Genomic DNA, 15,019 nt, shown 5'->3' on the forward strand with positions numbered 1-15,019 from the left:
CTTCTTTCTTATAGGTACAAAAGGCATTCCTTCTTAATCAGTTGCTTTTATTCTGTTAAAGGTTGCATTTGAACAATCCAGTCTTATTTCTTTTAATTACCTCCTGTTGACCTTGGCCTTGTACTACTCACTTCCTTTTATGTTCCTTGGTCTTAGGTATGAGGGTTAGGGTCAGTTCTGGGAGCCACACAAAAAAGTGTGACTTCTCTTAGCAAAGTGCTAGAATCCTAACACCAAGCACAATTTTCAAGCTTTTGTTAACTGGGAACATAAGCTCAAACCATTTCTCAGCTATAGTTTCAAGAGCAAAACTATTATGAACTTGCACCATTATAATTCTGTCTCCTCAGACATAAGCCTAACATAGTGACTCAGTACAGGTATACCCAAATTTTAAAAGTGTTGTCAATTCCTATTAAAGAGATTACAAAAAGAAAAAAAAGATAGTAGCCCCATCACCTAAGAGTATATGAACCACTGAGAGGAGTCTGTATATACATAAAATCACAGATCCATCAAAAAAGCAATAAAGATTTCATAATTTTGAAGATGCTTTATGTAAAGGCCTTTGCGTGCCTTAAACTAGGAAAAAATTGAGGGAGTGGAGCAGATAAAAACAGGACTGATTTCCTTAAGAAATGAACCAGAGCCTAAGGCTACTTGTATCAAAACAGACAGTTAATTCACTTAAAAGGTCCTTCACAGTGGTTGTTTTATGGGTACACAGAAAACAAACAAAAAATATCTAAGGACTACACCTTTTACCTTTTAGTAAGTCCTTTTAGTTTCACATAGAAACAGATTTGGGTTTCTTTAATTAAAGTGAGATTGTAAACCCCTTAAAGCTGTTTTCCTTAGAAAAGCAGATGAAAGAAGCTGTGCTAGCAGCCCTCCTGTGTGCTGGAGTTGCAGGGCTTGTTATTGGCCTTACACCTCCATGGCAGCCACTAGCAGCATTGTTGTTACAGGGAAAGAAGCAAAAGAAATTTTAACTTAGTTAAAAGAAACTATACATATACGTATACATATACATAAATATGTATATATGTATATGTGTGTATATATCTATCTATCTATCTGTTCCTTAAAAGACATACATTAAAGAAAAGAAAGAAGGAGAGAGAGAAAGAGGGAGAAGGGGCAAGAGAGACAGATAGATATACTCTGGAATGATATGAGGGCACAATGGAACAGAATGACTCGACCAGGGAATGGGCTCACTTCTGCTGTGGCCATAGGAAAAAGAAAACACTCCATTTGTTAGCTTGCTGCTACAAATGATGAATGTTTTAATTAGGTGCTTCACTATTTTAAATTCAAATTTCTATTAAATGTTTCTGGTAGGTGGCAGCTAAGTGGCACAATGAATAGAGCACAGGCTCTGGAGTCAGGAGCACCTGAGTTCAAATCCAGCCTCAGACAATTGACACACTTACTAGCTGTGTGACCTTGGGCAGGTCATTTTAACTGCAATTGTCTTTCCTTCTCCCCTCCTAAATATTTCAGGTGGACTAAAAGTATTGTCTTTTTTTTTCCTCAATTGTTGCATTCTGGGAAAAAGCTCTAGTCAACTAGCTCTAGTTATGACTCTTCATTCTTTGAAACCATTTGGTGTCTCATGGAAGTCATTATAAAGACTAAGAAGTGGCACCTCAATTTTTTTTGAATATTGTTTCACAAAATTATGAATATTTTAACTGCAGAATTATTACTTGTTTTAGGTTAAAGTGGAATGTTTTTGTTTTGCTTTCCTTTTTTTTCAATACCAATGAGATATATATCCAGCCCATGAGCTAGACCCCATGTTCAATGTGCTATCCACTGATTTAAGATCCTATGAAGGTGCCACCTTCTTTTTGGCAGTTGGCCTAATGTGGGTGGAAGTTATACTGGAGAGAGGCATTGAAACTCTTTTCTTAGTCTAGGCACAATAATAATTTTTAAGACATAGTCATATACTATTCCCAAAGGCAGGAAGATGGGAGTCGGAGGAAGGATGGGGGAACCATCGTCTTTTACAAATGGAACACCTATTTCAAAAATAAGATTTACAGTGCAAAAAAAAGTTAAATCATCCTTGTTGCTGCATTGTTATAGTTTCTATTACTAGTTAGACTAATAAAAGTATTTTCTAAATGAATGCATGAAACAGACCGGAGTAAGGACACCAAGGTTCTTAAAGATCGTAAAGATTTTCTTGTCCCTTCCAATTTAAATTATTCAACTTAGTATCACAATAACTCAGGCTGACTTGGTTGTTCACTTTAAAGGGGGGAAGATAGAGGCCATCATTATTTTATAGTGGTCTCCTTATTTGCCATGTGGTCAAGCGGATTTATTAGGTGCTCTATCTTTCAAGCTACAGCCAATACAGTATGATATGAAAGACAATAAAGGTACATCCTCAAAAGTCAACCAAGTCCTCTGGCAGATGGCCTCCAGTTCAGCCAGAATAGTGAATTGTGAACAGGTTAATGCCTGTTCCCTGAACACTGAGCCTGTCTCTGATAATAGCTCAAATGCTGAGGGTCAAGTTCTAAGCTATGGCAGCAGATGCTTGTTTCTCTTGGTACCATTCAAAAACTCCCTTAATATGCTGGGCTTCTATTTGACCTTTAAAATCCAACTCAAATGCCATCTCTTTTCTGAATCTTCCCCTGATTTCCTCAGTTGGTAAATGCTTTGACTTTTGGATTTGACGTAGTCTTTTTTGGGGGGAGGGTGGGGTGGAGGAAGACTTATTGATACACTCACAGCTTTCTCCAAAGTAGAGATTTATCAAGGTAGAGATACTTTTATATTTAACCTATATGACCAAGGATGAAGTCATGGTTTGTTCAAAGTCATGTAACAAGCAGGAGCTTATTAAGGGGTGGAACACAATCCTTCTGAACCCTCCAGCTAGATATGTACTCATCTTATGTTCTAAAATGATAAACAGATATTGTTAGCTTAAAAATATGGATTATATAATAATCTTTTTTGTCCTCATGCCATATAATTTACGGACCCAGACTGAGGTTCAAATAGGAATTGAGTATCATTTAACTAGGACACAAGTTTGGATTTCTATATCATGTCCACAAAAGAGGAAAAAAGAGGTTGCTTAAGGATTGTGGAATAGTTCAAATTAAATGAAGAATCAAAATGTTACCTGAAACCCTTTTGAAATTTAAAATAGTTTGGTTCACTCTTTCCAAAGCTACTTTACTTTGGAGTGGGACTGTTTTCTTTCCTGGTCGTGGTAGGAAGAATTACAAAGAAAAATGAAATTGAAGCTCTTTGGTGTGTGTCTGGCAGAACAGAAAAAAATAAAACAATAATGAGAAAAAAAGTAGAACCATCAAAAAAGTGTAGTGAATAGACTGCCTCTGGAGGTGTTAGAGCCATACACAACAGAGATATTTAATCCAAATATGGCTGACCACTTGCCAGACATGTTTTCAAGGAGATCCTCATTCAGTAATGAGTTAGAACTAGATAGCCTTTGAGGCAAGACTCAGTGGGGTCTGTCATTTTCACTTCTGATTTTGAGGGATATATTCGATACAGTGTTTAACCATCTTTAATTAGACAGAGTAGAGGAATGATCCAGAATTTAAAAATCCCAAAACCAATGAGAAAAGATACATTTGCAAAGAGTTATGTTACTCTGCAATTGGTCTAAATGACTTAGTCCAAACATTGAAATATACAAATATATTATTATTATAATTCTTTACTGTGACCGCTTGTAAATAATTTTTTTGTAGGCATTTGTTCTTTTCTCTTTCTCTGCCTTTATAATATTAGCAGAACTGGTGATTTCTTTGTTTTGTATATGGTATTTAACATGGATGTGCTCAATTTCAGAGTACTTTAAGCTTCACATTTTCTCAAATATCTGATTTTGTCAGTGTGTGTTCTCTCTATTGATGGGATGGAGATCACAACATCTTAGCAGATGATTTATTTCCCTGTTGGGGCTGAATAAATAATCACCCTATAGCCTGACGAGTGTCTCCAAGCTAATCAAGACTGATCTCAAGTCAACAGTTGAGCAATCCCTCAAAAAGGCAATGCGATAGCCTGTCTGGCTTTAAAGGCAGCTGAAGAGCTTATATTCTACTGGTAGACTCCTTAAGCACCAGTAAGGACATTTTCATAGCTTCCTTAGTAATGAACTTCTTTCAAGATATGGTAATGTTTCATATGAATTTGAATATACCTTTCCTATTCTATACATTTGAAAAGGAATGATTTGGCTATTCCTAGATAAGCAAGAATCCGGGCCTCCAAATAGTAGATATAACAGCATGGAAGACAGCCCATAAAGAGAGGGTGATAACCTAGAGTGGTCTGCCATGCTGCATGGGGCACGTAATAGCCAGGGTAAATGCTTAATGGGGAGCAAATATCTTGGTCCTGGTGCCATACAGTCATTCTTGAGAATGCCTTCTACAATAGCTGCCTCCTTTTCCTTTCTCTTCTTTTTAAACTTTTTCTTAACTTTATGCAGTCTGACTTCAGGCTTCATTAAATGACAAAACTCCTCTCTCCCAAATTATTAATCATCTCTTAATGATGAAATTTAAAGGCTTTTGTTGTTGTTGTTGCAATTTTCATCCTTCTTTATTGCTCTGCAGTCTTTGGCATTTTCAATCATCCTCTTTTTTATACTTTCTTTCTTCTTGGTTTTCATGACACTGTATTTTCCTGGTTGTTCTTCTATCAAACTGACCACTTCTCTTTCTCTTTTGCTGGGTCTTCATCTACATCATGCCTCCTAACAGTGACAGTCCCACAAAGAACTGCCCTGGGGTCCTCTTCTTTTATCATAATCCTACTTCTTTTTGCTGATCTCATCAGTTACCATGATTTTAATTCTTAGCTTTATACAGATGACTCTCCAATATAACTGACCAACCTTAACTTGTTTCCCAACACAATCTCACAATAACTACATTTTAGATATTTCCAAGTGGATATCCAGTAGACCTCTCAAACTCAAACATGTCCAAACATATACTTTTCCCCCTAAACCTTCTCTTCTCTCACCCAGGCTCACAACATGGGTGTCCTTCTCAACTCCTCCTTCTCCCTCATCCTCATTTCTAATATGTTGGCAAGTCCTGTGGATTTTACTTTCCTAACTTCTCTTGAATACATCTTCCTCTACTTTGAAACAGTCCCTCTCCTGGTACAGGCTATAATCAAACCACACAGAGACTACTGTCATAGCCTGCTGGCAGGTCTCCCTTAAACAAGTCTTTTCTCCTTTTCCACACAAGTCCATCCTCCACTCAGCTGGTAAAATGATCAGGTCAGACTATGTCACAACCCTATTCAATAAGCTTTACTGACTCCCTATTAACTCCAATAAAAAGGATAAAATCTTCTGGCATTCAAAACCTTGTACAAACTGGTCTAATTCCTACCCTGCTTGTCTTCTCACACCTTACACCCTTCAGGTACTCTTATATCTAGTAACATTAACTTCTCCCAACTCCAAGCTTCTTCTCTGGTCGTCGCCCATACCTGAAATTCTTGTGGCAGCAGGAATTTAAGCAGACTGCCTAATGGGATGAGAAAGAGATTCATGAGCTGATTTGGCATGAGGAGCTGGCTAGGTATATAATGAAATAATTAAATTCGGGTTTGTCATTGTTTAGTCATCATGTTTGACTTTTCTTGACACCATTCAGAATTTTCTTGCAAAGATACTGGAGTGGTTTACCATTTCCTTCTCCAGTTCATTTTACAGATGAGGAAACTGAGCAAGTAGAGTTAAATGATTGCCCAGGGTCACGCAAGTAGCAAATGGTGATAGTCAGATTTGAACTCAGGAAAATTTGCCCTTACTCGTTGTTTAATAAATGCTCACTGACTGATGAATGGAATGAAAGATTACAGTCTTCCAGGGCATTTTTTAAGCACAGCAAATTTGTTTATTGCTACATACAGAGCAAATCAATCCAATACTGAAAAGTGCTACCCTCCCAATCATGACTCCTCGATTCTCTTAGGTTCCCATGTCAAAAAAAAAAAATTGAATAGCCTGTTCAGATAATAATTCTGAGTAGGTGGAAAAGAACAACAAGCTGGATAAACTGCTGTACTTAGCCTTCTGAAAAGGCATTGAAGTATGGGGCTAGAAACAAGGGTAGAGGAAACTTACTACTGAAATGGACGAAAGCACAAGTAAAAGTAAAATCATACACACACACACACATATTAATTTCAGAATAATTGGAGACAGTAAACAGTATGGCATCTTTTTTACTGAGGAAATAAACACAATGATTTTGTGGAAAGGTTCAAATGCTGGCTGGAATAGAAATTTGGCATTTAACTTAATGGTTCGATGATGACAATGATGATGGTGATGGAAAAGATATTTACATATTTTCTAAAAGTTTGTGAAGCACTTTACACTAATAATTTCATTTTATATTGTTGTCCAGTCATTTCAGTCACATAGAACTCTTCGTGACCCCATTTGGGGATTTCTTGGCAAAGATCCTGAAGTGGTTTGCCATTTCTTCGTGTCTTTTCCCTAGTTTTTTTCTACCTCTGATGTCCGAGTACTAGACTAGCGGATGATGTGTGTATACTTGTTTTATTCTGTAGTCTCTTATTTTTTTCTTTGTTGATATTTGTGTGTATTCTTCCTGGCTCTCTTTTGTAACGACAATAACTGACAAGTATGTAACGCTCTAAGGTCACAAAATGCTTCATATCCATTGTATCTCACTACTTTAACAACAAACTTCATATCCATTGTATCTCATTACCCTAACAACAACTCTATGAGGTACATGATACTATAAGTCTCATTAGGCTCATTTAGAGATCAGAAGGAGTCAGCATGACCTAGTAGATGGATAGGCATCCTCAGGGTCAGAAGACCTGAGATCGATTCTCTAATTCTCTTCTACAACACATGCTAACTGTGACATCCTGGACAAGTCATTAAATCCTAGCACCCTGGTCTTCTGATTGGAGAACATTTTTCATTTTCTCTTTCCTGCACCCAGATCCATCACACCACTTCCCTTAGTATCTTCATGCCTTGTTTTCTATCCTTATTCTCCATCTCCAGAACTCAAGCTCTGACCCAGGGACACTGGGTTTCTCATTAATAAACATGCACCTTACCAAACTCCTTGTCACCATCAAATAGTTTGACATTACAAATTAATACATATACAATACATATATATATGTATGCTTATATATATATATATATATATATATATATATATATATATATATATATATATACACTAAGGATTATGTTGTATTTTCATATGTCATGGAGCTATATCCTTCTGTATGTGTTCTTGCCTCCTATTATAATGTGAGTTCCTTGGGAGTAGGGGCTGCATTACTTTTCTATTTGTGTTTTCAGTGCTTTTCACACAGTAGGCACTTTTTTTTTTATTAATTCACATTGCCAAAACCCGAACTCACCACAAAACTTTCAAGAAATCTCCATGCCTTGTCAAATGTACTCCAGTCTCTACCACCAAGCTAGAATTGAACTTCCCAACCTGAAATCTTCAATTTTTAATTGGTGAGTATCCTCTTTATCTTGCTTAGACCAGAGTTAATATACTACTTTCCCACAATCTTAATTCCATACCCTATTCGTCCGCACTCATTTCTAGAAAAGTCTATGTCAAATGCCTTATGATGCCAATCAGCAGTCCTTCTTACACACACCTGTAAAAAAAAATTCCTCCCTGGCCATTAGTTCCCTATTTATGTTGTCTTTTCTTAGGAGGGCTTAAGTAACTTAGGGGCAGGAAATGACTTATTTGCATGAATTTGTGTTTGCAATGTTTAGTATAGTATATAGTAAGAATTTAAGAAATGCTTTTGAAATGCATTCATTAATTTATTCTTGGTGCCCCCATGCAACTCTAAAAGTATGAATTTCAGAGAAGGTGTAGATCTGAGCTGGGAAATGGAATTTCTTGATTTTGCAATCCTTAGATCACAGGTCTAGGTCAGTCCTATACTATTCTTTTCATCTACTGGGATCAAGAAACAGAATCAAAAAGGTTTAGGACTCACCCATGGTCACAAACAAATAAAAGTAAGAGATGGAATTTGGGCTCTGGTCTTCCTAACTCCATGCTGAGAACTCTATATTCTATCCACCATTCCATCCAAATTCTGTGGCCAAATAATAAAATCGTTAAATAAAAGTAAAAAAGAACAAAACAAAACAAAAGCTGAAAGAGATGGCTTCAGGAAAACCTCAGGAATTGATTTACTGCAGGAGTGCATGTTCCTTCAGAGAATGAAAATATGAAAATATGGGCATGTTGAATAAGAAGCTTTTAAAAGTCCTTGACAGTTATCATTGAACTCCATTCAAGGTTAAATACTGCTCTGTCTATTGGAACTGCAGTTCTGAAATGAAACACACACAATTCCTTCCTTTTCATTTGCTTTATCGTTCAGTCTTCGTAAGATTTTGGCACCTGCCACTCGGAAACCTTGATGTTTTACCTGCATGACAAGTACTTCTAACACTTATAAATATTAAACATCAATTTCTGCATAATTACCTGGTGAAGTCTGTCATCTCCATCATAATCATGCACATCTTCTTGGCCAGGACTATGATGTCATTGCTGGTATCATCCCATATCTCAATCTCAGCATCCAGCTTGCTCTTGACTTTCTTGAAATCAGCTACTTGCTCAGCTATCTTTTCCTTTTCAGCCTCAGGCAGTTGAGTCATTTTAGCCTGAAACAGGAGATAATCTGATTTGTAAAACATCTGCCTGGACCTGAAAGCACTTTGCTTTTGAAGTATGTAATGGACATCACCAAATGCCAAAACAGAGCTAATAAAATCATATGGCAAGTTATTTATTATCCAAAAACAAACAAAACAAAACAAAAAAAAACAGAATTTCCCAAGCACAGGATTATTAGATTAGATATTTGAAACTAGATAGAAGCATAGGGGCTATCTGGCACAAAGTCTTTATTTTACAAATGACTAAATTGGGACTCAGAAAGGGTAAGAGACTTACAAAAGGTCACAGGAACCAGTAACTGCCAATGGCAGTGTTTGAACCTAGATTCTTGAGATCAGGAAATATCTTATTTTTCGTTTGTATTTTCTGTCCTTAGCACAGCATGTTTCAAGCCATATTTACCAAGATATATTATTTAATAATAAGTATCTCTGGGGAGAGCAGGAAGACCTGGCTTTAAGCCTCATCTTTGACCCTTACTAACTGTATGACTACGCAATTCTAAGACTGTAGATTACATAGAAAATGCTAATCTGAATTAGTAAAGGGAGTTTCCTCACCTGGGAATCCCTGATACTAAGGAAATCACAGGCGGAGTTGCTATTGTTTCAATTATGTCCTATTCTTTGTGATTTTAATTTGGGGTTTTCTTTGCAGAGACACTAGACTGGTTTACTATTTTCTTTTCCAGCTCATTTTATAGACGAGCAAATGAGGCAAACCCTTAAGTGACTTGTCCAGGGCCCCACAGCTGGTAAGTTTCTGAGGCCAAATTTGAACTCAGATCTTTGTAACTGGGTCCAGCTCTCCAGTTACTATATTACACATATGATTTAAGTGGGGTTTATTGTTGTTAGTCCTTCATTCTAAAAGAAAACCAACAACATCAGGAGGGTGATGTGTTGACTTGAAAGCGAATTGGATTTAAGTGAAACAGGGCTATGCAAAGGCATCAGCCTCACTCTCCTCCAGAGTCATTTGGGAGCCCAATGTGCTTAAGTGGTGATAACTGTGCTCATGTTAGGAGACTACAAAGACTAAAAAGAAGGAAAAAGTCCCTGCTCTCAAAGAGCCAGAATTCTACTGGGGGAAACAACCTGTACACAGACAAAACAATACAAATTCTATATGCAACAATCTTTGCCTCTATCCCCTCCACTGAAAGCCTCATCCAGGAGATGAGGATTCTAGAAAAGATCCCCTATTTTCAGACAAATCTTCAATAATTCAATCAATTCTTAGTAAGCACCTACTGGGTTCTAGGCAAGTGCATGGTAATTAGGGTGGGACTTTTTTTATTACTGTTTTCTCTTTTGGAATGCTGAGGTAATTAAGTACCTTTGATGAGTCTTGCCTTTCAAATGTAATGGCAAGCCAAATAGACTTCTTGTGGTCTGTGTTTTGGAGTGCTTCTCAGCACTAAGGATTTTTTGATTGAATTGGGACTCTTTATAACTGGCCTCTTCACATGGGTTTGAGTCCCTTTGATCTTGAAGAAATGTGTATAAACTCAGAGGTTAGCATTTTGCCTTTGGGGGCACACTCATTGAAAGAGTGTTGGTGACAAGACTCTCGCCATTGAAGCAGCGCCCCCAGCTTTGAAAAACTCAGATGTTGATGCTTCTCTGGTAACTATGCATTGAGATGTTGGACAGAGAGACACGCCTGTCTGCTGGTTTGTGTCATTTGCTCTGTTCACATAATTTCTGCTTGTAATTTCTGTTTGTATTCTCTCTGAAGTTCAGAGTGCTGGCTTTTCCCCCTGAACTAAGTGAATGGTATATGTATGTTTAATTAAAGTGAGATTGTTAACCCCTTAAGGTGGCTTTCCTTTAGAAAAGCAGATCAAAGAATCTGTGCTAGCAGCCTTCCTGCATGCTTTTGCTATTGGTCAGCAGCTGCTAGCAACATTGTTGTTACAACACAGTACTAAGCACTGAGGATACAAGCAAGAAGACAATTCCTGTCCTCAAGGAATGTACATTTACTTGGGGCTGATAATACACAAAAAGAAGCTGGAAAGTGAGTGTGTGTGTGAATGTGTGTGTGTGCGTGTGCATGTGTGGGAGGGGCAGTTCTGAGGGCATCTTGTTCTGTAGTGTTTAAATGGAGTATAAAGCTGTAGATGGAGAATAGAGAATGAACTGGGAAGTATGAGTCCTGCCCTGTATAAGGAAAAGCTTTAAGAGGAGTTTTGTGCCCTGCCTCCTAGCCCTCCAATCAGAGAGGAAAAGAAGTTGAGGGAGTTTGGAAAGTGTGCAGTGTCCAAGACTGAGTTAGCAGCAGGGCGATCAAGTTTTAAGCTTACCTGGAAGCTGAAACCATGCAGAGCTGCAGATGGAAAATGGACAGAAATCTCCCACTGTTTTCATCCTACTCAACCTCATGCAGGGGACTTTGGTTCTGACCTTTGACTGGCAAAAGGCCCAATTTTTTATTCCACCCCACTCTTTGGTCTTGTGGGAAGAGGAATCCAAGAAACTTTGAGAGATTCAAGAGAGATGGAAAGGGCAAAGGCCTTATTGACATGGAGGAGCACCAGGTGGGATGTCAGTACCCTCAAGCCACATTGTGCTAGACACTAAAATACATTTAGGTTCCTGACCAAAGTCTTAGTGATTCTTTATTCTTCTCCTCTCCCCTTTCCCTCTCTCTCCTAAGGTGCTTGATCCCCATTTCTAAATCTAACATCCCCCGAGGAAGATGTCTCTCTGAAAAGTGTGTTTATTATTCTGTGATTAAAGTTATCTTTGGCTGTAAAGGCAGAATATGTGATAAAGCTGTTAACCAACTGCATTGTTAAACTGTGCATACTACTGTCCAAACACAGCACTGGGGAGATTTGGGAAGGCTTTAAAACAGTAATATTTTGCCACAACATGATAAATGTCTAGGACTTAGAAATGAGCAGTTACCAATTTGTTTTTTTAACTTCTGGTCAGGGATTATACATTTAATGGGGTTTATCTGGGCAAATGAGTCAGCAGTAAAAACTGGCCATACGCTGGTACGAGCTGGTATTGAGACTGGTACTGGCGACTACTGAGCAGCCTGATCTGAAAGGAAAGCCACTCCTTTGGAAGGTGAGGGGCCTGGAGCATAGCTAGAGACAGGCCCACACAACAAGAATAGAATCTTGGCCCACAAAAAGGGATGGGAGCAGAAGAGAAAAGTCAGACATTTCCCTGTCTACTCACTAGTTCAGCATACACAGAGCCATGCCACTGTTACATATGCAAAGCAATTTGGGGGAAATAGCACTGAGCGTTCAGGGGAATCAGCAGCCCTTGTCTAGGACATGCAGGCCAGCTAAGCCTTCAAGGCACTACTTGCCAATATTCATACCAACCTAAAGACAACAGGTGTCACCTGATCTGAGAAGATAAATGGACTTGGGTCAGGTTAGAATTTGGATGGGAGATTGACATGGAATACTGGGTACTATAGGCTTTTGATTTAGGAAGTTAGGTGGCACGGTACCTATCACACTAAGCTTGGAATCCAGGAGATCTTTGTTCGAATCTTGCCCCAGACCCTTATTAGTTGTGTGATTCTGAACATATCACTTAAGATTAATTTCTTTGTGCCTCAGTTTCCTCATCTCTAAAATGAGAGAAAGGAGATTCATCTTATGATCATATGAAGGAAATCAGTGGTTTCATGAGGCAAAGATAATAAGGAAGTATATCTCAGGCATTGGAGGCTAGCCCTAGAATAGATTTGGATCTTCCAGATTTTAAGCTACCTGAGAGTATCCGCAACTCTGTGCTACCTTTCTGTATTATCCAAGGTGGGGAGAGAGATAAGTGATACTAACATCCGGGCTGATCAAAGTGGTACCTGAGACATGCCTTGAAAATAAGGAAGCATTCCTGGAAGAGGGAAAAATTCAATGCATTGTCACTTCACAGAGGTGAGAAAGTGGCTTTTTGAAATCCAGGAGGAATTTGTAACCCAATAAGAGGCAGAAGTCTGAAATGATGATTGGCTATAGGTCATCCATTTCCTGATTATTGCGTGAGAAGCAATTGGGAACTGATGAAGATTTACTTTTAAAATTTTATTTTTATTTTCAGTTCCAGATTCTGTCCCTTTCTCTACCCTCACTGATTGAGAAAGCAACGATTATGATACCTATTAAACATATGAAGCCATGAAAAGATAGATCTGTATTAGCCATGTTCTGGAAAAAAAAAAAAAAAACATGAAGACAGGAAAAAAATGTTTCAGTTTGCTCTCTGAGTCCATCAGTTCTCTGTTTGGAGATGGAGATCATTTTTCATCATGAGTCCTTTGGAGCTGTAGTAAATCATTGTATTGATCAGAGTTACTAAGTCTTTCACAGCTGATTATCTTGACAATATTGCTGGTACTCTGTACATTGTTCTGGTTCCAATGAAGTGTTTTGTTGTTGTTGCTTTATTTTTAGCAAGTGAAGTAACCTGGCCAAATTTGTGCCTTAGGGAGTGGATTTTGGCAACTTCCTTTGAGATGGAAAGATTGAACAGGAGAGAACTTGGATCAGGCAGACCAAGGAGGGAGGTATGGCAAAGAGTGGAAGGGCCTGAAACAGGGAAGAGACCATAGAAGTGGACAGAAGGGATAGACAAGCGATACTGCTGAAATGGAATGAATGAGACTTGTTGACTAAATGGATTTGGAGAGAGAATTATCAAAGTTCCAGAAACAAAATACGCTTTATTCAGTAGGAAAAGGGGAAGGTGGGGGGTGGGGAGAGGAGGTAATAAGCATTTCTTAAACAACTACTCTGTTCAGGCACTGTGCTAAACACTTGACAAATATTATCTCATTTGATCCTTATAACCACCTTAGGTGGCAAGTATTATCATTATTCTCATTTTACAGTTGAGGAAAATGAGGCATACTGAGGTTGAGTGACTTTTCCAGGGTCTGTCTGATCCTAGATTTGAACTCAGGTTTTGCTGAGTCCTGGCCCAATACTCTGTGCAGTACATCACTTAGCTGCCTGGTCAAAGGTTGTGGTCAACTCAGGGCAGAGTCAAATACTTTAGAACTGTATGTAAAAGAATCATTAATTTTCAGTTATAAGAGAATTAAAAGGCTATACAGTCTGGGCCAGGGGTGGCGAACCTGCAGCCTTGAGGCCACATCTGGCCCTCTAGGTCCTCAAGTGTAGCCCTTTGACTGAGTTTTAGAGAACAAATACTTGTATCAAGGATTCAGTCAAAGGGCAGCACTTGAGGACCTAAGGAGCCACAGGTTCCCCACCCCTGGACTCTAGCCCACATATGACAAAAATAATCCCCACTGTTGTTGTTGTTCAGTCATTTCAGTCATATCCAACTATGACCCCATTTGGTGTTTTCTTGGCAAAGATGCTGGAGTGGTTTGCTATTTCCTTCTCCAGCTCATTTTACAGATGAAGAAACTGAGGCAAACAGAGTTAAATGACTTGCCAGGGTCACACAACTAGTGTCTGAGGTCAGATTTGAACTCAGGTCTCCCTGACTGCAGGCATGGCCCTCTATCTATTGAACCACCTCACTGCCCACCACTGCAATATACCTGGTGAGAAATGATCGTATTTCTCTGCTTGAAACCTCTGATGAGGAGTTATCCACTACCAACTAGAACATCCATTTTTACTTTTGGACAGCTCTCATTGTGACAAGGTTTGTCCCCACCCTTGCATTTTCTCCATGACATCAGTCTTGGTCTTTCCATCTCCACATTGGTCCTAAGTCTTTCTGTCTCCACATTGATCCTAAGTCCACCCTTTGATGTATGGGGAACGGGTCTGATCCATAATCTATAACAGTGTTTCATATACTTGAAGATAGTAATTACAGATGCCTCACACTCTTCTTTAAAAGTGATGGGGAAGAAATGACAAAAGTGACAACTTCAGAGAAACTTTTTAAACTTATCCAGGACGAAGTGAGTGAACTAAGAGAAGAATGTAAACTATAATAATATTGTGAACACAAACAATTTTGGAAGACCCAAGAACCCTGATCATCGCAAGGATTGATCAGGATCGCAGAGGATATGATCATGAGACAATCTACTTTACTGGCTATGTATGTTTGTTAAAAGCCTATTGTTTTTCATCCCCCTCACCCCTCCCCATCTGAGGGGCTAAGAAAGTAAGACAGATAAATTTATGTTCAATGGAAAAACAATGATGGGGAAGTTTTACTGAGAGGTGAGAGTTAGGGTAGGAAAAGGATGAGTCAAGTTTGCGGCTTACAAAGGACAATTAGTTAACTTAGTTAAAAAGT

At 38.5% G+C, this 15,019-nt stretch overlaps 1 protein-coding gene across 2 annotated transcripts in view; it reads right to left on the bottom strand.

Moving 5' to 3' along the window:
• The window catches only part of CTNNA3 (catenin alpha 3), a 1,949,360-nt gene that overhangs the window by 195,453 nt on the left and 1,738,888 nt on the right, over positions 1-15,019 (bottom strand). For both annotated transcript variants that reach the window (XM_036734544.1, XM_036734545.1), the window contains exon 15: positions 8,559-8,740. In XM_036734544.1, the coding sequence (XP_036590439.1) occupies positions 8,559-8,740 (182 nt within the window). The remainder of the gene's footprint in view (positions 1-8,558; positions 8,741-15,019) is intronic.

The sequence above is a fragment of the Trichosurus vulpecula genome, chromosome 8, assembly GCF_011100635.1.
Source record: "Trichosurus vulpecula isolate mTriVul1 chromosome 8, mTriVul1.pri, whole genome shotgun sequence".
Classification (NCBI taxonomy): domain Eukaryota; kingdom Metazoa; phylum Chordata; class Mammalia; order Diprotodontia; family Phalangeridae; genus Trichosurus; species Trichosurus vulpecula.